Source organism: Schistosoma haematobium, chromosome ZW, assembly GCF_000699445.3.
Source record: "Schistosoma haematobium chromosome ZW, whole genome shotgun sequence".
Lineage (NCBI taxonomy): Eukaryota > Metazoa > Platyhelminthes > Trematoda > Strigeidida > Schistosomatidae > Schistosoma > Schistosoma haematobium.
The window spans coordinates 48,778,396-48,803,091 of record NC_067195.1 but is presented as its reverse complement, the minus strand read 5'-3'; the positions used below and the strand labels follow the sequence as shown (position 1 = coordinate 48,803,091).

Here is a 24,696-nt window from a genome sequence, read left to right as displayed (position 1 = left end):
ACTAGTGGTTGGTACTTTAAAATACATATTACACAGGAGCATTTACATGCTGCTAATGCTTGTTAACGAACCACGATAGCCGATCACAATCATAGTTGATTGATTAGTTCTGTCGATTGAACTAAGTATTTAAGTTTAAATACTAATCAGCATTGACATGAAGCAACGAAAGTTCACAATGATAGATTAACATAGGCGATGATAAAAATGAAAAAGAATAAGTATAGAATGCAATAATAAAATTTATGATAATAGGTTGCGTTATTCGAAGTCTTGCTCACTAGTGTAGATCACCAACGTAGATGATCTATGTCGAAAATGATTGGAGACCTACTCGAGTTAGACGGGGATGGTGTGACGAACCAGCTAACTTCGAAGTCACACTTCGTGGTCGGCACCTTACGTGGACCACCCCATTGACGTATCAAGGTACTATAGATGCTTTGAAGACTGTACAACACAGAGAACGTTATTACAGAAATATATTATTTAAAGTAGATACAAGCGAAAGTAAGACCACTGCCGCATGCACCAGTACATGACATATCATTAACTGATGCGCGTTGGTTGTCTCTGACCTTGACGAGGATCGATGACTTGCTCGATATTCAATGATCCGACTGCCGGATGATTTGGCTAGGGCTTAGTGACATTTCGCTGGCCCTACAAATCTTTCCTAGCGGTTAGTACTTTACGGAGACTGCTTTCTTTTTTGGTTTTCATACACTATGAATTCCCTGATGAATGTATATAGCTACTGTGAAATTACGGATGAAATGTATTAGTAAAAACAGGCTAGGTGAATACAAAGTTCTACTACTGTTGCATTGTCATGTCTATGGATTGCGTGTAATCAATCCGCGGTCATATTTGACCTTGACAGTGTTTGACAAGTTTTCTTTCGAAATATTGCCCGGCAATATTTCATTGACCGTATAGAATCTCGAAGCCACAACATCGTGGGCTGTTGGTTATTTGAAGGTTTCTATAGCCCACTCCTTTGTGATGGTTTGTCCTAGTATGTATGTCTGAGACTATATGAAAGCAGTAAAATAAGGGAGCAATGAGTGTCTGGCATTATTTTGCGTCCATCTTAGAATTTTTACGTAATTTGCTGCCAGAAGAGATTTTGTCTTGTTATAGTGCTGTCTCATTTTTTAAGAAATCTACACTGTGTGTCGTGAACACGCCAGTTAACTGATGTAATGGACGAAAAACGAGCGATAATAACAAAATGTAAATCATTTATCCTTGTACATTTTCGTTGACCGACCACGTTAATTTGATGTAATAATAAAAACGGATTACGAAAGTGTTACAGTGTGTATATTTTATACGTCGATTCGTGAGACTGACGAAGAGGAATCAGTGTGAGTTTTAGGTAGAAAAACGAGCGAAAAATGGTGAGTATATAGTAAGTTAATTTTCTAATAATTCGAAAATTTAAAAATCACAGTATTGTACGGATAGCAGACAGGTGTAAGGCAAGCACACCTTGAAACATGCATTAGTTCGACTAAAAGGATCGTAGCGTCAAAAACATATAGGAAATCCTGAAGTGCTTGACTGAAGTAAAATGAAATAGTCCACTGTCAAGCAAAAACAAACTGAGAATAAAAAAAAAGAACTACCACTAGTTGATAAAAGCAATCTGAAAAAGTCTGCACAATACCGATAAAAATAAAAGAACTCCGTGCCACTCCTGCAACAAGATAACTGAGACGGCAGTTCTTAAATGATCTGCTTTTTTTAATTTGAGAGGCTTTTTACTTATTTTTGGTGGGCGGCAGAATCTTCTATTGCGTTACTGTTGGCACAAGGTAGAAGCTGGTTTAATAAATTGATTTTGTTGTTTGTGATGCCATAACCAAGCCATGTTGCCGCCGCAGTTCGTCTCAAAATCTGCATTTCTTTGGTGGTCGGTAATGTACATGCGAGTACAGTCGCGGTCAAAATTATTTCTCTTGCAGGGCCAGTGAAATTTCACTAAGCCGTAGCTAAATCATCCGACAGTTAGATCACTGAATATCGACCAGATCACGAGTTGGTAAACTGTGCTCAACTTCTTCAACCACTATTTAGTTTAGATCAATCACTCATCCATTAGGCTAAATAGAGTTTTTTGCATTATAACTGATATCAGTTCATGATGAAAACGCAAAATCTAATCCTGAACCTTAACCATCAAGTGAAAATCATAATTCTCATTCCTCATGCTGTTTTTTTCACATTTATTCGGTCCTAGGTATTAGGTGGACACTCAAGGTCACCATCGACGGTCAATCGACGGTTTATGGGTGATCTTTACAGGTCACCCATAAACTGTAGTCTCATCACGGGTACTTACTGCCCTACACAGTTTTCTAACTCATAACTCACTAGCGTCTCGTAGATCGTGGTAAACGTAGTCGTATCTAACTGGGCAAAAACCCACCAATGCATGTAACGTCCAAAACCGTTTAGTTGTGACTACACGTCAGTGAGTCGTGGTCTTACGATTACGGTTTACTATTGCCCATAGGTAATTGTAGGATAGAATTAAAGGCTACTAACGTTTATTTGTTCACTCTGGACATCGACTGAAAAAAAACTGCACCAGTATGATTTAAAACTTTCGCTGTCTAAATACCACAAGTGACTTCCATGCCTCACTAATCTGTTTTGCATCGTTTTTCGGTTGACAGAAAGCACTGACACTCCTATCAGTTGCTGTAAGGAAACATTTTTCTCTATTCTGACATCAGTCAACTGCATTATTTCCTGTTCCATGACTTTCAGTTTATAGCCGACTGTGAAGAAAATGGCGCAACACAATGTATAACACTATTTGCCAGATAAACAAAGGGCTTATTGTAGAAGTCGCAATGAAATATGTCTGAAAGATTGAATATGTAAATCACTGAATGAATGCCTTCCAACCTCTGTTAGTGAATTTAAGCCAATTGTTGTCAATCTTTTCGAACTGTCTACATACAGTGATAATATATCCGAGCAATCTGTCGTGGCAAATTGGTTGGTAAAAACCGCTACTTATTTTTACAGGATTTACTGTTTTCACATTAAAAGTGATCTTAAGCTCATTTGCAAATTTGCAAGTTCTAAAGACGTCAATTAGTCAGATAGTTTCTGGTTGCGGCCCGCGCGACAACGTCGATGATTGACTAAAGGTGCTAAATAGCATGACTTGGAATATGTCAAAATAGCTCAAGTATATGGATTCTCTGTCTTCCTCTGGACTTTGTTTTCCAGCATCTCATGCCTATACTTTCCTCTTGTCATCCCGAATCATATTTCCAATGCTTAGTTCTTATAATTACAATTTCTACTGGATTGCTTCGATTTTTTTGTTATTCATCTTGTTACTTTCATTTCATTGTGCTAATGTGCTCGTTTTGGTTCAGTACACGTTTATGCCGACTCTACGTTGATTATGACCGAATAACATGGTATTTTGCTCCACTAGGGTATAGTGATGTGTGTTTAGCTATTACAGTCATGTATATTTCGTGTAATTTTTTCCATTGATCTTTTCTCTATGTCCTTGAATTCGGCTACTATTCTCTATTAGCTTTTAGTCTGCTTGTGAAATCTCCATTTTATGGGCAGATAGCTATTCAGTAGTTTAGGTGTATAAGAGTTATGTATCAAATATATTTTATGAATCAATGGACAGGTGATTTTGACATAGTACTTAGTTTGTAAGGTATAAATGATGGTACTTGTTTTCAATTCATTTCGATTTTTATGAAAGAGATTTGTGTGACATGTTTCAGTATACAATTTACTTTGAGGTTTCATCTAAATATTTCAAGCGTTAATAATTTCCTGAGTTTTGTATTTATTTCTTTTCATTTACATCCAGTTTATTGATACCATACAGTTGTCGTAACACCTTTGTAATGTCATTGGACTCCAGCGGTACTCTTCCCAAATACTACTTGTCCAAAAGTTTTGGCCAAGTCGGACATTTTGTTGGCTGTTTTAGATTTGTTTTCTGAAGGAAAAATAAAGCTTAACCTAATTAATGATAAATATACCGGATTCAATCCTAGAGCAAATTTTTATTTATTTGAATTGGAATGAACGTTCACGAGCTGCTCGTGTGTGTAAAAAGTGGTATAATGTGTTTCAATCTCCTGTTTTGTGGAGGAAAATCGTTTTTAAGCCACCGTGTCGTCGACTAACAAAACTTCAGTATGATATTAAAGGCTATCGTTTGTCTTGGTGAGTCATACTTAATTTTTTAGAGAAAGATATAAACGTCGTTTATAGAATCAAATATTTGTTTGTCATTACCTTTAGTGACCTAACACTCCCCTACTTTAATGATCGTATGTCTGATTTGTACTTCTTACCAGGTTCAGTCGTCTAAGTTTTTACATTTATGTGTAACCTGAATCAAGGAAATATATACCAGTCCTATAACTACAGGTAAGTTTTATATGAGGCCTGATTTTAGCAGAAAACGAATTGAAATCAAATATATTAAAATAGATGTAACTGCTGACACTATCATAATAGCATCTGAACTTGTGATTGTAATATTGACACAGTGATATGTCACATTATGACACGATGAACGAAAGCTGTGCCTAACAATCAGGTTTTCTTTGATTAATGAGTGAGTGGACTACAAATTAATTTCATCCAGTCTTTTATGAAATTCTATCATGTTTATTTTTCTGAATATTCTGTTCATAAGGATGTCATTTCCTTACGAAAAATCTTCTGGGGGCTTCGATTCAAGAAAGCTTTTATACAAACTGGACTTCTCACTGCAGTTAAAGGGCAGGGATGAGTTGCAGAGTGATAGTTTATTTCGTCAATTTATAATTTTCACAGCAGCGACTGAATTTAGTGTGTACTTAAAATGATTTAGCTGAAATTTAGGCAACTTATTTGAATTATAGGCTTTACAAATGATATGACCATTTTAAGCTATTACGGATGAAGCAAAAAATTTTCAAACACTTATCAAACTCACTTCTAAACACGTGAACTATTTTAGGAGCAGAACCTAGTCTTTCGTTATCAACTTTTTTATTTGTATTAAAATGCGAGCCAGTTATTCGTAGCTTTAACATTTGTACATTTTGAGTAGCTTTATTCTCAGTTGACAGTAATTGAGGTGGTCATGACCACATCTAGCTGTTAGTGCTTGTTTATTGTCAAAATAGTTACGTCTTATTGCCAGCTTACTAATCGTTCTCTAGTTCAAGAGCATTTGGACTTCTGTTTTTATTTAACACACACTATAAAATCTATTGGTAAAGTAATTGGTTGTTGTTCAGTTCTAAAACAGGTTTATAGTGATGATTCAGTTAGTCAGTCATCTACAACGTGGAAACGCACATATATACATCACTCTAAGTTGCCATACCTCATACCTAATTCATGGGAGCAGTTACTTCAATGGCAGTAATATATCCAAAATATGATTGCATGTGAGGATATAATACAGCGAGAAAGAATTAGTTCGTAGAAAGAAAATTATAAAGTAATTTTAATCTCACAGTTTAAGGGAAGACAAAGAGTAACTACGCCCATGCGATTGTGATCGATTCTGAGCCATATCGCCCAGAGTCTCCAACCATTGGTTGCGATGGTCGTGTGGACCCCAACCAAGTCATTTGCATCTACCAAAGTGGCTCAGACTAGGAGTTAGCAATGATTAGTCAATCTTGTGTGATTTTATTATTCTCTTTTGAAAAGTAAATTATCTCCAACTCCGGAATTAAAAATAAGTTCCTTATAGCTACGGATTATCTTCAGATAGTTTGTAATGTTTCCATTTATTTGGACTATTTTCTAGTTGCTTAAAGGCGATTGGTTGCCATATTCGCAACTACAAGTTTTTGAAAACTGATGACTTGTTCCTACTTAATCGAACGTTAAACCTTGTTGCAAAGTTTCTTGAATACAGTTTCAAATTAGATGGACAGAAGAATGAACTTAATAATGCCTGCGATTCAGATGGCAATGAATATAGTGACCTACCTAAAGAGATCGAAAATTTATCATATGGAAATCTGAACCGTAATGTAATGCGTGAAACAGACTATGGACTTGCTGGTTTCATTATTGAAGGTGATCCAGATGCCGAAGCTACTCTCAGGTTAATATTTGAGCTGCAAGAGCATGAAATTCAGGACTTTTCATCTGATTTATCCTCTGAAAATAGTGTAAGCATTTCACTGCTTTAAGTACCCAGTTTCATAATATATTTATTGATCATTGTCATTGTTCAGTTTAATAGGATATCTTTAAAGTAGAAATTTCAACAAATGTTTTCAGTTTTAATGGTGGGGGTTACACAAAACTCTACAAAGCTGTTTATCATATTTAATGAAGATTTGTAACTTTCCACGTTAATGGATTGTAGTACAAAAAAATAACCAGGTTATATTAACATCAGCATATTCATTGTCCTACAAAACCTTAAATTACGGTGTACAACACTCACTCTTACTTATTTGGAAGCATACTCTGGAGCTTTTATTTATTTGTCATGTTTAGATGGCTCAGGTTAAAAAGTACTAACTGAGTTTCCTTTATTTATGCCAAGATTTCGTCAGCTGAATACCTACCAAGACTGATAAGACTTCTGAAACTAGTAGACTGGTCAATATGCATAATCCCTTCACTTTCTTTAGTTAGACCAAAGACGATCGTTTGAAAGTCGTAAGCCAGCATACACCATTTATAGGGGGAGGAACACATTGCAAGCATTCTTGGATTCAAGTTGTTCAGACGACTCAGCATTTTGTAAGGATCCTCGGGGGAAGTTGTCATATGCTTACTATAAACCGATGAGTTTCCCGGTTGGAGACATCTCTGAGACAGTTTTTCGTAAGCTATGATTCGACCAATCAGAACATGGTTGAACAGAAAAGAGATTATATTCCAAATAACGAGGTTAGATGGAAGTAAGAAGCAAGTAAGTACAATAGGAAAAATGTTAGTATATTTATAGTTTTTCACATGAGAAGATTTCCAGTGTTGTCTAACGCTGATTGGCTAATTCTTATCCAATCAGCGTGCACCAAGGCGATCGTGCATTGAGCATGTTTTAATCCAATCTATGTCCCGCTAACACGTTGATTCACAACTGATCAAAACGATATCAAAAATTGGATTAAGGTACATATCAATTTGAATATCCGGTCAGTAAATGAATTTAGGTGTATCGAACTGACATAGTTGGTATTAATTAATTACTAATCTAATGTATGTCTATAATTTACGGTATCAACAGATATTGCCCCCAAATGCCCTTGTACGGCCGAGAGTGGGTAGAGTCCGCTCTCCCTCTCGAAATGCTCTCACATGGTCACGCGTTTATAGTCTCTGTCAGGGAAGTCCTACTCATTGCCTTCTCGTGGCGCAGGTGTTGTTTACAAAACTGAGAGGACGAAAGGCGAATGTCCGGCGCTCTAATCGAGTTGGTGGATATGGAGAGTTCATCTAGGGGAGTTGGAAAACCCTGATTCCAAACCAACGGTGCACATGGGCTCCGGGATCCTAAAGGAGCAAATGGCGTATGAACCAATTGTTGGTCACTAGAAACCATGAGACTGCATTTCCTGACGTTGTTCCACTGCCTTGTGGATCAGACCTTTAGGTCGAAGGCTCCTGGTGTGGTCCCCTAAGAAAGCCACCTTCTTCGGTTTTGGTACCCGGGCAGCATTGTAGCCCTCACACATGTATTTGGTGCCCCCTTGTACCAATATCTATGTTTTCAAATAAAATAATAATAACAGATACAACTAAATTATTGAGTTACATTTTTTGGCTTCTTCATGAAAGTTTCATTCAAATACGTGATGCAGCCTTTTCTAGCTATATCTATATTATCATATCATTTAGCATTATATAATATTATTGGTCTAGTTTATTTCGTTGTATGACTTTTAAGTTTTGCTAAACTTGAATTTCATTGTTTTTATTAGCAAGCTGATTTATTCAATGATTTAGAGCAATTTCAATCGCATAGAATGTCTTCCATTAGCTATCCTCCATCTCATCGTTATGATTGTAGCAGCTTCAAACGCAGTAAAAGCTCTCAGTATCCCTCATCTGTGTCAAATTTCTCACCTTTTCACCACCCACCTATTGTTCATTCTTTTGAATTGGATTTTAATTCTGAAGTCGATGATTTGCGTGGTCTTGTTTATGGAACTGGAGGTGCATTACTGAGAACGATTAGCCGAGTGGTACGTCAGTTAAGTGAGCTTCATCGTCTCCATCTAGTGGATCTTTTTCTTGTTTCCGATGACGCCAGACAGTTAGTTTGTGAAATAAGTGATGTAAGTGTGAATTATAACTTAAATTATTTTTCACGTGCCTTGAAATTTTCTGAGTTGATTTGTAAAATGTCTATATCTTGGTCAAAAACATTTCGTTTTATCAGCCATAAACATTACATTGTATTGTTTTGTTGGTCTGTAGGATTCGGATTTAGTTACTGTACGTGTAAACAAGTTTTGTTTCACCATAGAAAATTTCGTGCGAATGCTGTGATAAAAACACAGTACATATAGTCAAAAGCTCTTGGGCTCGTGGTATTTTGTATTGGAAACCAAGCTAGAACAAAGTCGAGAAAGCCAGACGAAGTATGACCCACGTGTCATCATACCAAGCCTTTCAACTATGGTAATAGTGACAAGATTCGGTCAATAACCCCATCACCCATTCATCATAGTCATGTACGAAAACCCAATTTATATTTTTCTGAAAATCAGTGCCGAATGATAGGTGAAATGAAATATTTTGGTTTAATGTAGTGGTAAAGTTTTCATTGTTCCTTTTTTCGGGAAACAATGTACTACCTTCATTTTTCTCTTTTGTGTTATGCTAACTAGTTAGGAAAATATCTGTTAATATTGGGAACATTTGTAACATTCCAACAATAGGTTTCAATGATTCTGTTTAATTCTGTGTCATTTCGAATAAAAATCCTAAAGGTAGATTGGTGGATAGTTGCAATGACCTTGTTTGTGATCAAACCTTACCGATCAGCGCTCTCATAGCGAACTGTAATTTGATAAATACAAAAATAACGCAAAATCTGCAAGTGCTTCTCTCTATTTAGGTATGAAGCATATAACACAGTTCCTAGTGTGAATTTCGATACCATCTCTGCATTTTAACAAACAAGCCTGTAATTTTCGCCACTACCTAAACAATATAAGACTGGATAACTGGGTGTCATCCTTCATGCTTTTCCATCCTACTATTATAGCATATAGACGGAACTAGTGTTTCGAAAATCATCTCGTTCACTAGATATTTCAATTTTCCATTACGACGTAAGGTGAATAATATATCAAGGGTTTCGATGATTAGAGAATTTGTTGTTTCATCGAATGAGCGGTGTTAAAATGCGTCATTTGGTATTTGAAGTGGATAGAAATTGCAAATCCTCAAGTGATGTAACCTGATAACACATTATCGTAGGTTGAGTTCTTTTGAAGTCCTTCTTCAAAACATTCAGACTGTCATGTACGAATTAATAAGCGATGTTTGATTGTTTCTTTATCCAATGTCGTACACCGAATATATATCTATGAGTACCATTTTAATTAAACTTTGCCACGTGTAATCAACTTGCTAACGTCTTCTACGTCATTGTTGGTACTGCTACAGTAACAAAAAACTCTCACTAAAAAGTTCCAAGTACTAACCTACTTACTTACGCCTGTTACTCCTCTTGAAGGAACATAGGGCGTTCACCAGCATTCTCCATCCATGTGAAGGATCCTACATCTTCCAGAGCTTCGCCATCAAGAGTGATTGGATTGCTGTTCCCCGTGTTGTATTTGAGGACCTTGGTTTTCCCCTTGTGTATGTTGAGGCCTACTGATGCAGAGACTGCTGCTATACTGGCTGTCTTTGTCTGCATTTGTTCGTGTGTATGCGTTAGGAGGGCTAGGTCATCTGCGACGTCCAAATCGTATAATTGATTCTGAGCTGTCCATTGTATGCCGTGTTTTCCCTCAGATGTCGAGGTCTTCATAATCCACTCGACCACCGGAAGAAATGTTGAGTCGGCTTCCGGAGAACTTCAACGGAGCCTCCAGAGGCCCAAAAAGAAGCCGAAGGATCCTAGCCAATCGGAGTACGGTGGAACGTTCGAGAATTCCAGCGTGGCGTGCTATTATTGGTCGGTAGCATAATATAACGTTAACGGATTGGCTGAAATATGATGTTGATTTAACAGACGCCAACATCTATAAATACCCTTGATTTTCTGTACAAAAATGAACCTTGGGATAAAGTATTTTCTCTCATACTTGTGTCTTCTCTCTGGTGTTCAAGTCGCTGTGTAGTTCTAGTCTGCGGGTTACCAGATGGCTTAGGAATCGTATATAGCGTTTCATCGACAAGACGTATCAAGAAAGAGGAAGAGAGAGTAGACAGTCTTGTCTGACTCCGGCCCTTACTTGGAATGCATCTGTCAGCTGTCCTTCAAGCACAACTATGCACTGTAGTCCGTCGTATGAGTTCCGGATAATGCTGACAATCTTCTCAGAAACCCCATAGTGTCGACGAAGTTTCCATAACGTTCTCCTATCTACACTGTCAAATGCTTTTTCATAATCAATGAAGTTGATGTACGGTGTTGAGTTCTACTCAATTGATTGTTCGACTATGATCCGTATTGTCGCAATTTGGTCTGTGCACGACCGATCCTTACGGAATCCAGCTTGTTGATCTCGAAGTTGGGTGTCTACTTCATCTTTCATCCGGTTTAGCAACACTCTGTTAAAGACTTTCCCTGGTACTGATAGTAGTGTGATGTCTCTAGTTTTCACATTCGCTCAGATCTCCTTTCTTTGGAATCTTGGTGAGGTGTCCTTTCCAGTTCGTCGGTACTTGTTTTTCCTTCCAATTCTTCCTGAGTAGAACGTGGAGCATCTTTGTAGTTACTATAATCCTGATTTCAGTGCTTCAGTTGGTATATTGTCAGGTTCAGCTGCTTTACCGCTCTTGATTTGTCTGATGACCACCCTGATTTCTCCCGTCGTTGTTGGAGTGACATCTATTGAAAGGTGTGTGTGTGCTGCTTTGATGTCCGGTGGGTTTAGTAAAGCTGATCTATTCAAGATATTCTCAAAGTATTCTACCCATCTGTTCCTCTGTCCTTGAATTTCAGTGATTAGCTTGCCTTCTTTGTCCTTGACCGATCTCTCTGGTCTACAATATTTCCCTGACCGTTTCTTCGTCGTGTCATATAGTTGCTTGAAAGTTCTTTTTCTTGCAGCTCTTTCTGCTGTCGTTGCTAGTTCTTCCACCTATTTGTGCTCGTCGACTCTGATTCTGCTCTTCACTTGCTTGTTTGCTTCTGTGTATTCAGCTTATGCCTTGATTTTCTCAGCTCTTGTTCGATTATTGTTAATTGCTGTCTTCTTTTCTTCCTTTCTTGGATCCTGTCCAGTGTTTCTATAGAGATCCATTCCTTATGATGATGCTTTTTTAGCCCCAGAACCTCTTGACACGTTGAAGTTAATGTTTCTTTGATACCTTTCCAGTTGTCCTCCATAGTAGTTTCTTCCTTCAGTAGATCCTATAAGGCTTGGAACTTGTTGTTGAGAGCTATCTTGAATTCATTGAGTTTGTCAGTATCTCGAAGGAAGGCTGTATTGAACCTTTGTAGTGTTGTTTGTCTAGTTGTTCAGTTCTTCTCTAGCTTCAGTTTTAAATTGGCTACAACTAGGTGGTGATCTGAAGCTATGTCAGCTCCTCTCTTGGTTCTCACATCTTCCATTGTCCCTTGGAACTTTTTATTGATGCAAATATGATCTACCTGGTTCTTTGTGGTGTGGTCCGGTGAGATCCATGTAGCCTTGTGTATACGCTTGTGTGGAAATATTGTTCCTCCTATGACCAATTTGTTGAATGCACATAGATTTGCAAATCTTTCTCCATTTTCGTTTCTCTGTCCCAGTCCATGTCGTCCCATGATATCTTCATATCCAGTGTTGTCTATTCCGACTTTGGCGTTTAGATCTCCCATCAGAATGGTGAGGTCCTTTTTTGGTCACTTCTCTATGATTGATTGCAGCGGCTCGTTGAATTGATCTTTAATGTCGTCGTTGCTATCATTGGTGGGTGCATAACATTGAATAATATTCATTGTGATCCCCTCCTTCTTTGTCTTGAATGATGCTTTGATGGTTCTGGATCCGTGAGGTTCCCATCCTACAAGTGCTACTTTGAACAGCATTAGAGCAACTCCCTGAGTGTGTGGAGCATTTTCCTCTTCGTGGCCGGAGTATAGCAGCATCTCTATCGTATATAGCCTTTGTTGTCCGGCTTGGGTCCAGTGGGTTTCGCTGATTCCCAATACTGCCAAGTTGTATCTCCTCATTTCCGTTGCTATTTGATTGGTTTTCCCGGTCTTCCACATTGTCTGGACGTTCCATGTACCTATAAAAATTGTTGTTCTGGTTGTTAAAAGGGGCATTGGTATCGTGGCTTCCGAAGGAACTCGGCTTTCACCATGAGGTGTCATAGTTCTTCCAAATGAAGACCTTCTAGCTCTCAGGGCAGAGTTTAAATGATTTGAATTATTTTTTCTGGTTAGCGTTTTTTTAGCGAGTTAGTTTTCTACGGGATGGGGTTGCTGACCCCATGTCCAACCCTCCTCCTTTACCCGGGCTTGGGACTGGCAATAACTGTAGAAGAGCTACAGGTGGAGTTTCTATTTTATCTCACGGGGAATTCCATCTACCCTACTCTCATTTTGTTCACAACAGTATGCTGATATTTCTGCTTCAGCTTCATTCACTGTTAAAAGTTTTCAAAGCACTGCAAGGTCTTTGCATTTTTCCGATATTTATAACACATATTAACTCTATTATTTAGTAACATCTCCAATTATACGAAGATATTCAGTTTTTTATACCTTAATTTCGTCATGTATTAAACTTGAAGTTTAGTTTGTATTTCTTATTGGTTAATCACTTATTAAATATGGTTGTATGATTTTTTTCCATTATTCAGGTTGCTTCACATTGTCTAAATGATCTCAATCTTGTTCACTTCCATAAGTCATCTGTCAATCCAGTAACCGCACATCATCGTGAGTACATCCCAGGTTTTGCAAATTTAGTCTCTGATGAACATCAAACTACTAACAATGTTTCAAATAACAATAGCCACCAATATTTCAATGAAGATTGGTACCTTTTGGATCCTCGTTGGCTTAGTGCTCGATCTCAACGGACCAGCGATAATCCTTTGTGTGATTTGTCTAGTCTTTTCCCTAAAATTATACGTCTTACTTTGAGTCCAACTCAGTTAACCGGTTCAATGCTTCTTCGACTTTTATATCAAACTTCGTTGCATCAATTATCTTTAATTCAAGTTCGTTACCATTAGTTCATAATGCTTTTATTTTATTTGGGATCAATTATCAACTATTTTTAGTTTACTTGTTATATTTGAGGTGTTTTCTGTTAATGTGTTAATTTCGGTAATTCTTCTTAGAATGTTAAAAATTTAGACAATGGAGAGTAAAGCAACATATTTCCAGTTGACTGATCATTAAGTAGTGATCAGTGTCATACTTGTTTAGTCTTCTAATTGTGATTGGATTCTATCGACCAAGTTGGGATGTAGTCATTAGTCTAAGCGACTCATCTCGGTCGTGACCCGAATAGCTGCGCAGTATCGTCTTAGATTGTGAGGCTGGGTGTTGCGGGATCCAATACGTCAGTAGAAGCGATTCTTTCAAGATCACAGGTAGACTTGCCGACAAATGCCAAATGGTACGAAATTTGGGTCCAGGATTTCCTGTCAACTACCTCCAACCACCTAATGTAAAACAATAGGTATTAATCGAACATTATTGCTTTCAGTTTGATATTCATCAGGTTTCATTTTCCACATCAATATTTATATCGGTGTATAGAAAAATTGAAACTAATTAAGGTAATGTGTGATTCAGTGTTAATAATAAAGAAGGATTACACAACTAATTATATATAAGTAAAAAGTACGATTTGTAAGGTGACAGGCATAGTAGTAAATATCAGAATAATAAACAACATGATAGCACGAACAAATATATCGTCAAAGCTTGGTGAAACAAACCCTTTAAATTGATATTTATTCAAGACTACTTAATATGAAATGTGCGAAGTATAGAATAATGTTTACAGATAGGTTCAAAAACTAATTGTTACGAGAAAGCTTGTCTTTACCTGTCTTTGTCAGGAAGAAGCAATAATGTAACTCATTGATTCGCTTATCTTTGTGAGTCGAAGTCTTTTAGTGTACTAATATTGTGGTTTGCTCTACTTATGCGGATAGACATAAGTAGTATGTAGCAGGAATTGTAAGTGGAGTGCTTACCAGCGGAAGATTGTAATAAAGAGAAGAAAGAAAGCAGGGCTATCGGAATAACAACGGGATTGGAAGAATGATGGAGCACATAAGGAAAAACTGAAAGACGGTGTGCAAGTGATGTATTTAATGTGCAATTTTCATATTTTACAAAGGCCCCATGTGATTTTGCATAAAATCGTAAATTGGTAAAATGCTAAAAAGGAGCTTCCCTGAAGCCCAACTTTTTTCAGTATCTAACACCAAATGTTTATTAAATCAGTCAAAAGCAGATCAATATCCTTCTGAGGTTACTTCCAAATTTGTTTGTGAATTTACATGCACTTACAGTGGCAAATAATTAGGAAGGAATAAAAGAAGGGCGTCCACAAGAATTTCTGAATATATCCGCGAACGCTGTATTTGAAAGGAAGCAAAACGTTTAAAATTTCCTAATGCTTAATGGATAATGAACATAACGTGGATATCACCATGGCGTTTAAATTAATTAACAAACAAGAAATACCGTTTTTAATCCTCTTTGGGGAGGTTATTGTCATCAAGCAATCGCAACCTGAACTTTGGTTTTAGAAAAAGTGTGGTAAACTTATAACCATGGTAAAATAATTATGGCGATATAATGTCTATCTTTTACGTCAGTCATTCAGTCAGTAGCAACGTAGAACTTCGTACGTACGTACGTACGTCAGCTCAAGTTACCATACCACATTATCACACAGATACAATTGTCGATTCAAATCCCATAGTGGTAGAGGTAGTAAAAGTGTAATCAGTAATCGGAAAGATTAGTGTTTGAAGATGTTATTCAGGGAATATAATCCAGTGAAATTAATTTTGAAGGAGAAAAAAACGGACATGACGAATTCAGAAGATCAGAATTTGGGAGAACTCAAAGAGTGGATGCACCTGCTCACACCATTGCAAACGATTTTGAACCATGTCATTCTAGGTCTCTAATCATCAGTTGCTATCGTCTCGCGAATCTCAACCAGGTAGTCTACATCTACCAGCATGACTGAGTCCACGTGTCAGTGACTTCATGGATTTGTGCCATGTTTTGGTCTGGTCGCCCCTAGCTTTCTTCCAACCTACTCCTACATCATAAAACATCGCACGACCGGTCAGTTGGTGGTTGGGCATACGTAATACGTGTCCTAGTCATCTCAACTGATGAGGTTTCACTAGTGCATAAATAGATTTGCCATCCTTACCTAATACCCGTTTCCTAACAACTGTGTTACTTACTCGATGGTCCCAGGATATACGAGCAATATTTCGAAGGCACCTATGATCAAATACTAGTAACCCACGAATATCCTCTACTCTTACCGGCCATGTTTCACTGCCATAAACTATCTGTTACGTAATCCCTTAGTTTTATATTCCTCTGACACATATCGTTAATTTTAATTTCATACAAACTAGGTGGGTTGATTATATAGCCACTTATTTGTCAAAAAAAAACTTAAATTGTCTATCAATTATTATTTATAACACCACATACTGATTTATATGACTTCGTTTTTAATATATAAATACAACATAGTTGTAAGAACTATGTTAAATGTTTTGTTTTTCTTGTTTCTAATGTTTTTCTGTGTTATTCCGAAGTTGACTTCATTGACTATACTTGATTTATGATATTATATTTAATTATAAGTTTGGCCCATTTAGGCAACTAATGTGAAGACTCGAAATATCATGACTTCATTTTATTTTGTAAATATTGTCATTCACATTTTATTTAAATATGTGAATAGTCAGTTTAATAATGCACCTAGTGAAGTTAAATGAAAAATTAAGGTATAAAAAGATCAGTAACATCGTCCGTTGAATGTTTTCTGGTGAAGGATAGGACAGAAATGTTAAAAATGTTTGCTGAACACAAAGACTAGGTCTTTAAACTCGAATCCCTATGACTTTCGATATATTTAAGGTATCTATAATGTAGTAGGTATTAGATTGAAGTATCAGTCAGGGGAGGATCATAGTTAAGAAAGGATATCGTTAAATTCATATCAAATGTCTTTTTCTAACTGGATTTCTCACGTATTTGTGTAAATCAGTGATGACTAAATATAAGATTTTACGGTAAGGGAAAAAAGATAGTACTATAATCTAAGAATGTTCTCGTAATGATAATACTTGTGCACTTTAATGAATGGTGGTACAGTCGTTCAACTAATTGGCTGATTCAAATTGGCTATTTTTCTTTTCAGTGTTGTTAACGAAGCTAATATTGTTTTCGGCTTTAAAAAATATTCGAATAAAGACAGTCAGTATTTCTACGAACGTCTACTTAGCATTGTGACGTATAGTCAAATAAATTGACGTATGTTAACGCTAATATTTAGCTTTTGAAAGTTAGTAATGAGTAAAAATTGTTTTATAGTTTGATCTTTACGTAAACATTTATGGGATTCTATAATAACTGTGATTCGTTTCTTGTGTCATTACTTTTAATCTCTTGTAAGTCTTCTATTTGTTAATAAAATTAATGTTTGGAATAAGTTTCTTAATGACTTCATTGACCATTATTTTAGACTATTTTTAATGCCAACTTACTGAGTGTTGCTTAAAAGATGATTAACAGCAGTTTTTCATTTTATTTCATTTTTTAAAGACTGATTTGACTGTATTTACCATACCTCGTTCTGAAAATCCTCCTGTTCAACGAACTATTTCATATGATTCTGATGATTTATATATGGGATTTAATGAAGAACAAAGTTTTGGTCCTAGTGATTCAAGTATGCTGGATTTGATTGATTGGACTGAAGATGTTCCACGTATTCGTAGATATGGAACTAATCAAGATACAACATCTGGTTGGAAACCGATACCTTCAAACGTGTGGCGTGCTGCTCTTATTCTATGTCCATATCTTACCATTCATTTAAAGTTGGAGTTAGTTGAAGATTTAACTTGTTTACGCTGGAAAAGTCCTTCATCATCTGATAAATTCAATTCAATTCATAATTTACTGTCTTATTGGCCTGTTCCTCCTGCACCGGTCACTTCAATCACATTGATTCTAACTGGAGAACCTGCATTTATGGCTGGTTTATTAAGTCCACAAAATACAATCAATCCTATATCTTATTCACAATCACTTACATCATTGATAATATTATTGGAAGTATGCAATTTTTATTCTTTAATGATTTATCCGAACACTCATTATTCGTATTTTTATATTTTGACTAAATAATAGTATGAGTGAAATAATGGCTTGTTAATTAAAGTGTGGCTTTTGATCATTAGATTATATTTTATTACCCCACAACATCTACCTCTTTGAATAGATCGATAGTGTCACTTGAAGTCAAGCAAACGATGTGAGTCAGTATTATTAATAACGTTGAATTTTATTTGGTGAGAGTAATTTACGTCAAATGAAATGGTATTGATAAGAAGTCGAAAGCAAGTTGTCATGTTCAGGATAAATCGGATCAACTTTATCAAGAAAATTAATTTAGATCATGTTCATAGTAAACTAGATATACTTCTATGAATAAATCATAGTAAGATTCTGATAGCAAAAGTGTTTCCAACCTATTGTATTTCATTTTGTGAAATGCAGTAAAGATTAAGAGGTATTTAATAGTCAACTTTCTGGTAAATATTACATTAACGATTCAAATTCACACGATAATGTTCCTGAAAGTTTTTGTGCCATATTATCCTCAGAATAAAAAAACGCGACTATAAGGGATTTAAGTGAAATCCAAATATTATGTATAACATGCAGTAGAAATACTCCTGTATACTACTCACAACATTTAAAATGATAGTGAAAAATTATTTTTTGGAACCATAAAATAAAAATGATAATGTCAAACCTATTAAATGCTTAGTTCTTAGATTATATATATCAGGGAAATTGAAAATATCCCTGTGTCTTAAACCTTTAAGCCTGAAACAAACCTTAACTTGGTGGCACTACACTTTATGGGTACAATAATCAATCAGATAGCGTATATTATGTTTTTGAGTGAAATTTATCCATCTACATGGATTCGGAGTATTTGTACATCATAGCTGACGTCCGTTTGGAATGAAAACTGTAACTATAAATCCCTACTTCTAACCCTAACTATGAACAATATTAAAATCCAAAACTTTGTTTGGACCCTTGTAAGGGTTCGAGAATATGTACAATTTATATTCATTATAACTAGTTTCTATCTCAGTTTACAGTCAGAGTAGTTACTTGTGGAAGAAATTAATAAATTTACCATATAAAATTTGTTTACATTCAGAATAGTACTGTTTTCTTTTCCATAAACTATCCATTTATAAAAGCCCTTTTTCTAATTGTCTGGATACAATCCGTAAATTCTTCACAATTGTCTTAAGCTCCTCCCTATACCATACTTTTACTGCAAAAATGTTTAGTGAGAGTAATATGAATTCATTTATTTCATTAATTCTGTTCAACTGTTGACAACTTAGAAATAGTAGTATGAATCATTAAAAAACAATTTATTTATTTAAACACATAAACATTGGTACAAGGAGGCATCAAATAGATATGTGCCACACAAATCTCATTTGATTTGTGCGAGGGCTACGATGCTGCCCGGGTACCAAAACCGAAGAAGGTGGCTTTCTTAGGGGACCACACCAGGAGCCTTCGACCTAAAGGTCTGATCCACAAGGCAGTGGAACAACGTCAGGAAATGCAGTCTCATGGTTTCTAGTGACCAACAATTGGTTCATACGCCATTTGCTCCTTTAGGATCCCGGAGCCCATGTGCACCGTTGGTTTGGAATCAGGGTTTTCCAACTCCCCTAGATGAACTCTCCATATCCACCAACTCGATTAGAGCGCCGGACATTCGCCTTTCGTCCTCTCAGTTTTGTAAACAACACCTGCGCCACGGGAAGGCAATGAGTAGGACTTCCCTGACAGAGACTATAAACGCGTGACCATGTGAGAGCATTTCGAGAGGGAGAGCGGACTCTACCCACTCTCGGCCGTACAAGGGCATTTGCGGGCAGTGACAAACAAAACAACGTACATACTATATTTGTTATAATCAACGAGATTTATTAAGAAAAATGAGTTGTATGAGATGCTCATATAATTGTCAAATAATGCGAATATTTTAGAAGTTGCACATTAACAAAAAAGATTGATTAAGATAAATATACAGTAAAAAGAATGTAGAAGAGGAATTTCTAGTTGCACATGCAAAATATGATATTACTAAAATAAGTGTTAGAAATTGAGGATACTAGATATTAAATACAACACTGATAACGTTATCCTTTTTTAATTCATAAGTTCAGTTTGAGTTTTTTGATAGCTATGATTTTAGTATAGTACAATACGTTTGAAGTCATTTTCTTATTGATCACTGTAGGTGGTTTTGCAATGTCATCGTCATACCGACTATCAAGAAAATATTACAGGATCTAATTGTTTTATAGCATCGACTACACTGTCAATTTTTGTAGAATGTGCTCGAAAAATACATACAATAATTGTCCTTTTCTTACTTTTTGATCGATCATGACGTTAAATGTTGAGTAATCGCCAGTTAGATGTTATCAGTTTAGGAACGGGCATCTGAATAATGTTCATTCTTTTCAATGCATATTATCAGCCATGACAATGTCTCTGATTGTACTTTTTTGTAAATTGTACAGCAAAAGTTCGTAAACTTCTCATAAACGTGCCTGAATAGGTTGTGCGATTAATAGATATAGTGAGTTGTTAAAACAAATAAAAACAAACAACTTGTTGAAATATTTAGATGACAGGATTAGATAGTCCAGATAGTCAAGCAAATTCATATTTTTCTACTACAATCGTTGTTTTTGGTTTATTTTGAATTGAATGAACTTTTAAAATTCTGCTTATAACTACTGGATTACTTCGAATTGTTTACATTGATTCCACTTTCATGCTTCTAAGGTAGCTATTTCACGTTTTGTTGTATAAATTTTTCTTTATAGATTTAATCGTATTTTTAATGTTGATCAAAAGTTTTCTAAAAGTGGTAACAGTTTTAGTTGTTTAGCTAAACATCGTATGCGTTAAGATGTGTATACTCACTTTAAATTGATTAGTCCGTAGATATGTCCTCTGAAAATAGATAGTAGTATGGTAACCTATTGTGGTATTATTTATAGAAATTAATTGTAAAACTACAGAATTTTATTGATACTTATCAAAAATAATTTGTTTGATAATTCTGTGTTTCTTTTCACTGTTCAGAATATACCTTCTGAATTGAATATATCTGGTTCAGTTAAACAATTGAATGAATCATGTAAAGATAATCATTCATATGGATTAGATCATGTTCTACAAGATTTGATTAAAGCCTGTCCACATCTTAATCTACTAGCTCTTGGTGGTTCAAGTGCTTATATGCATATTTTAACCTTATTGGTAATATGTCGTCAAAGAAATCAATGTTGTAATTCTATGAATGAATGTAAATATAGTCCATTACAATTAGTTATCCAAAAAGAATGTTGTCAGTTAGATGGTGTTTGTCCATTAACTGTTCCAGCTACAATATCTACATGGTATAGTACAATGATGACTGAATCGATATCGTCTAGATTAAGAATAGCAGAGTGTTGCATTTGTACTGCATTAGGTCAACGTCGATGGCATTTTTTAACAAATTCAGAATTTCATAATCAACTTAGTAATTATTTGTTATAAGTTATTTATTTACTTAATATCTATTAATGAGTTGTTTTTCCTTTTGTTAAACAATGATTTCCCCTATCCTACTCACCATTTCTAGATTATTTGAATTTCTCCATTTTCTTCGTTTGCATCCCTTTACTTGTACCTTCGTGTTTTGCTTATCCCTAGTCTTTCATGAACCATCTTTGAATTTTTTTTAACACAGACACTAATAGAATGATATTTACATGAATGGGATAATTTTTAAATTTATCCTAAGTATATAAGGAAAATTTAATGTTATCACTAAATATTATTGAATTAATTTGTCAATTACATTGTAATTGGATTTTTGCATTTATTTTTACCTTTGTGCCTTCCTTTTTGGTAAATTTTATCTTTAATTTAATTATATATTATGATTTCAGTCTGAATATTTATGCTTATTAAAAAGAAAATTGTATTGTGGTTTTCTGTTCTTCAAAATTATTTCCACTTACCCACCTACATACGTACGAATTTATAACAATGAGTTGTGTAGTAATTACAATAGATCAATTGAATTTAAGGTAGTTTTGTACTGTATGAATAAACCAGAAAGAATGTACTAACTAAATTGAGAATTCGAATAGTAATATTGAATTTCCTTTGTATTTAACTGTTCTGTTCTAGATTTTGATCATGGGACTATGAACCTTTGCTGGTTAGACTATATTATATTACCGGGTCAATCAGAATAAATATATTAACTATTAGTTTTTCGTGCTTAGTTCAAATGACAATGTTAGATATGATTGTAGGACAGTAGAAAATTCTTTTATTTACAATTCAAATAACTTTGAACTGAATAAAAAGGTCTCCTCAGCACTGTGCACTAAAATGATATGACATTAAACTTAGATTACACGGAACGATTGCTCCTACTAGTGAGGAGTTTCTTTGCTTTCCCTTTGTTTGAAATAAACTCATTTAAGTGATGTTATTATTGACTTATTGAATTACAGACATCCAAATATTTGAAGAATGATATCCCGAAGATAGTTGTAGAAATAGACGATAGTAGTGGAGCGAAATATATGTGGACGTGAGGATGGATTAAGGAACATGAGACTTTGGAAGTGACTATTTAGAAGTTAAGACGGGTCTTAGCCACACTATTTGGCTGGGTTCCTCTAGCTACTTGTTTCAGTTAAAAATAAAAGGTCAGAGTTAATGTCGAATGTTGACAAGGCTGTTTATTTTGTAAAGTTACTTGCCACTGTGGATTCTTGATTCTGATGACTTGTGTCCTCATTGGTTAAGAGTCAGTTTTCAGAGTTGCCTAACTTCAGCGGGATTATACTTTAAGGGTGTGTTTATCATGAGCGGCCACTATCCACTTCGATATCAATTTCAGATTTGACTATACTTAAGTTAGATGGAGTTTTAAGGTAATTCAATTTAGATAATATGTATTGATAAAGTTCTCAGTTGTACGTTAGTGTTTTGAAAGCCATAGCAGTCCAAACTATATTTAAGTTATATATTCATATAATACCTGCTTTAAAAAATAAACAAATGTGTTTTCCTTTTGCTTTTCTTTAACATTTCCTTTAGTTTATTGTATTGATTTATGCACTTTATGGCCGGAACATGGTTCAATAGTCTATTAAGAGTCTTAACACAATTTGTCCCAACACTCACTCACTGGAAGAGACTGAAGCAGAAAACGAAGGAACTATGTAATGTTTTTATCCCAACAGCTTTTCTTGTTCATCATACGATTTATTGGTTTAAGTGTAGATAACTATGTGCTGCTCTCAGAGGAGTGTCTAATGATGGCTAGGTCGTTGGGTTTAAGCTTCTGTCTGGTGATGTCAAAATTTTCTCACAGTTTCACTAGGGGGGAGTGAGCTGTGGTGGTAAATGACTCCCTAAAATAGGAACTTTGGTAGACGTTAGGCATTGATACTAACCATGTTGTATTTAGTAAATGCTGTTAGCTGAGGATGGTCGATCAACCATCACTGAATTGCTGGAAAATCTGACGTGGAAATCGTCTCCTCTAGATAGGTAGGAACGAGAAAGCCAATTACTCTATCATTCCCCACTATCCTCGCGTTTTCCCATGTTTGTTATATTATACTTTGAAACCAGTGTTATTGAATTCTATCGCATCTAGTGTAAATTCGTATCTAACAAACTTATATTCCTTAACGAAAAGATTCATAATATTTATAAAATGTTCAAATATATTGTAAATTTGATACGTGGAACCCGAAAGGCTTTGCGAAATTAATTGATTAATTCGTCATGATCTGACAAGATACGTATATTCTGTATTGGTTGGACGTATTCAAAAGGAAACTTTGGACCTGATTTTTGTTCTGCTGGAGCATCGTTGTCAAAGGGTAAACCGAACTAGTGCGACAAAGGTCTGCTTGTACAGGGAAATCACAAAGTTTACCTAACACGTATACATAGTCTTTGACCAAACACTTGCATCTCGCGGTGTGTTATGCAATTCAAACTGTCATCTCGTATGGTCATCAAGTGTTCTGCCTAAATCGTGCGTTTTATGTACTGAAACTCTTTACTCCGTCTGACGACTGTGACAGTTTCAAGGCCACGTATCGTCACATACTACTCACAAGCATTCTTGTGAGTAGCGTCCACAAAAATGTGTACCTATAATCATGAGGGAACTAATGTTCTCTGATATGTTCGAACCCTCATCAACTAGCTTCACAGTCTGAGATGCGATGACCGATCTGTTTAGGCAGAAACTGACTTCCTGCCAGACTAAGATATACAGTCAGTCAAAACGTAGGACTTCGTACGTACGTACGTACGTCAGCTCAAGTTACCATACCACATTATCACACAGATACAATTGTCGATTCAAATCCCATAGTGGTAGAGGTAGTAAAAGTGTAATCAGTAATCGGAAAGATTAGTGTTTGAAGATGTTATTCAGGGAATATAATCCAGTGAAATTAATTTTGAAGGAGAAAAAAACGGACATGACGAATTCAGAAGATCAGAATTTGGGAGAACTCAAAGAGTGGATGCACCTGCTCACACCATTGCAAACGATTTTGAACCATGTCATTCTAGGTCTCTAATCATCAGTTGCTATCGTCTCGCGAATCTCAACCAGGTAGTCTACATCTACCAGCATGACTGAGTCCACGTGTCAGTGACTTCATGGATTTGTGCCATGTTTTGGTCTGGTCGCCCCTAGCTTTCTTCCAACCTACTCCTACATCATAAAACATCGCACGACCGGTCAGTTGGTGGTTGGGCATACGTAATACGTGTCCTAGTCATCTCAACTGATGAGGTTTCACTAGTGCATAAATAGATTTGCCATCCTTACCTAATACCCGTTTCCTAACAACTGTGTTACTTACTCGATGGTCCCAGGATATACGAGCAATATTTCGAAGGCACCTATGATCAAATACTAGTAACCCACGAATATCCTCTACTCTTACCGGCCATGTTTCACTGCCATAAAGTAGGACGGAACGAACTGCTGCGCAGTAAACCCGTCCTTTGGTTGATAGACGGATATCTCGCCTACGCCAAAAGTGACACAAGTTGGTAAAAGCTAGTCGAGCCTTCTTTATCCGTGCTGAGATTTCGTCACACACCTGACCACATGGGTCGATAAGACTCCCAAGATAATTGAAGCGGTCAACACGCTCAACTAC

General features: G+C 35.9%; 1 protein-coding gene across 1 annotated transcript; it reads left to right on the top strand.

The window, feature by feature from the left end:
* The first annotated feature begins 884 nt into the window (after positions 1–884).
* MS3_00003758 (uncharacterized protein) lies at positions 885–22,750 on the top strand. The gene is made up of 7 exons (XM_012943238.3): positions 885–1,820; positions 3,863–4,224; positions 5,813–6,182; positions 7,950–8,306; positions 13,006–13,368; positions 16,973–17,488; positions 20,576–22,750. The coding sequence occupies exons 2-7, from the start codon at positions 4,025–4,027 to the stop codon at positions 21,032–21,034; spliced, it is 2,265 nt and encodes a 754-aa protein (XP_012798692.1). The 5' UTR covers positions 885–1,820; positions 3,863–4,024; the 3' UTR covers positions 21,035–22,750.
* Positions 22,751–24,696: the final 1,946 nt, after the last annotated feature.

Bases quoted from the DNA above. Each gene is read 5' to 3' on its own strand.
- MS3_00003758 (XM_012943238.3), top strand. From the start codon at position 4,025: ATGATAAATATACCGGATTCAATCCTAGAGCAAATTTTTATTTATTTG. The intron at 6,183-7,949 runs GTAAGCATTTCA...TGTTTTTATTAG, and splicing joins ATTTATCCTCTGAAAATAGT to CAAGCTGATTTATTCAATGA. The intron at 8,307-13,005 runs GTAAGTGTGAAT...TCCATTATTCAG, and splicing joins TAGTTTGTGAAATAAGTGAT to GTTGCTTCACATTGTCTAAA.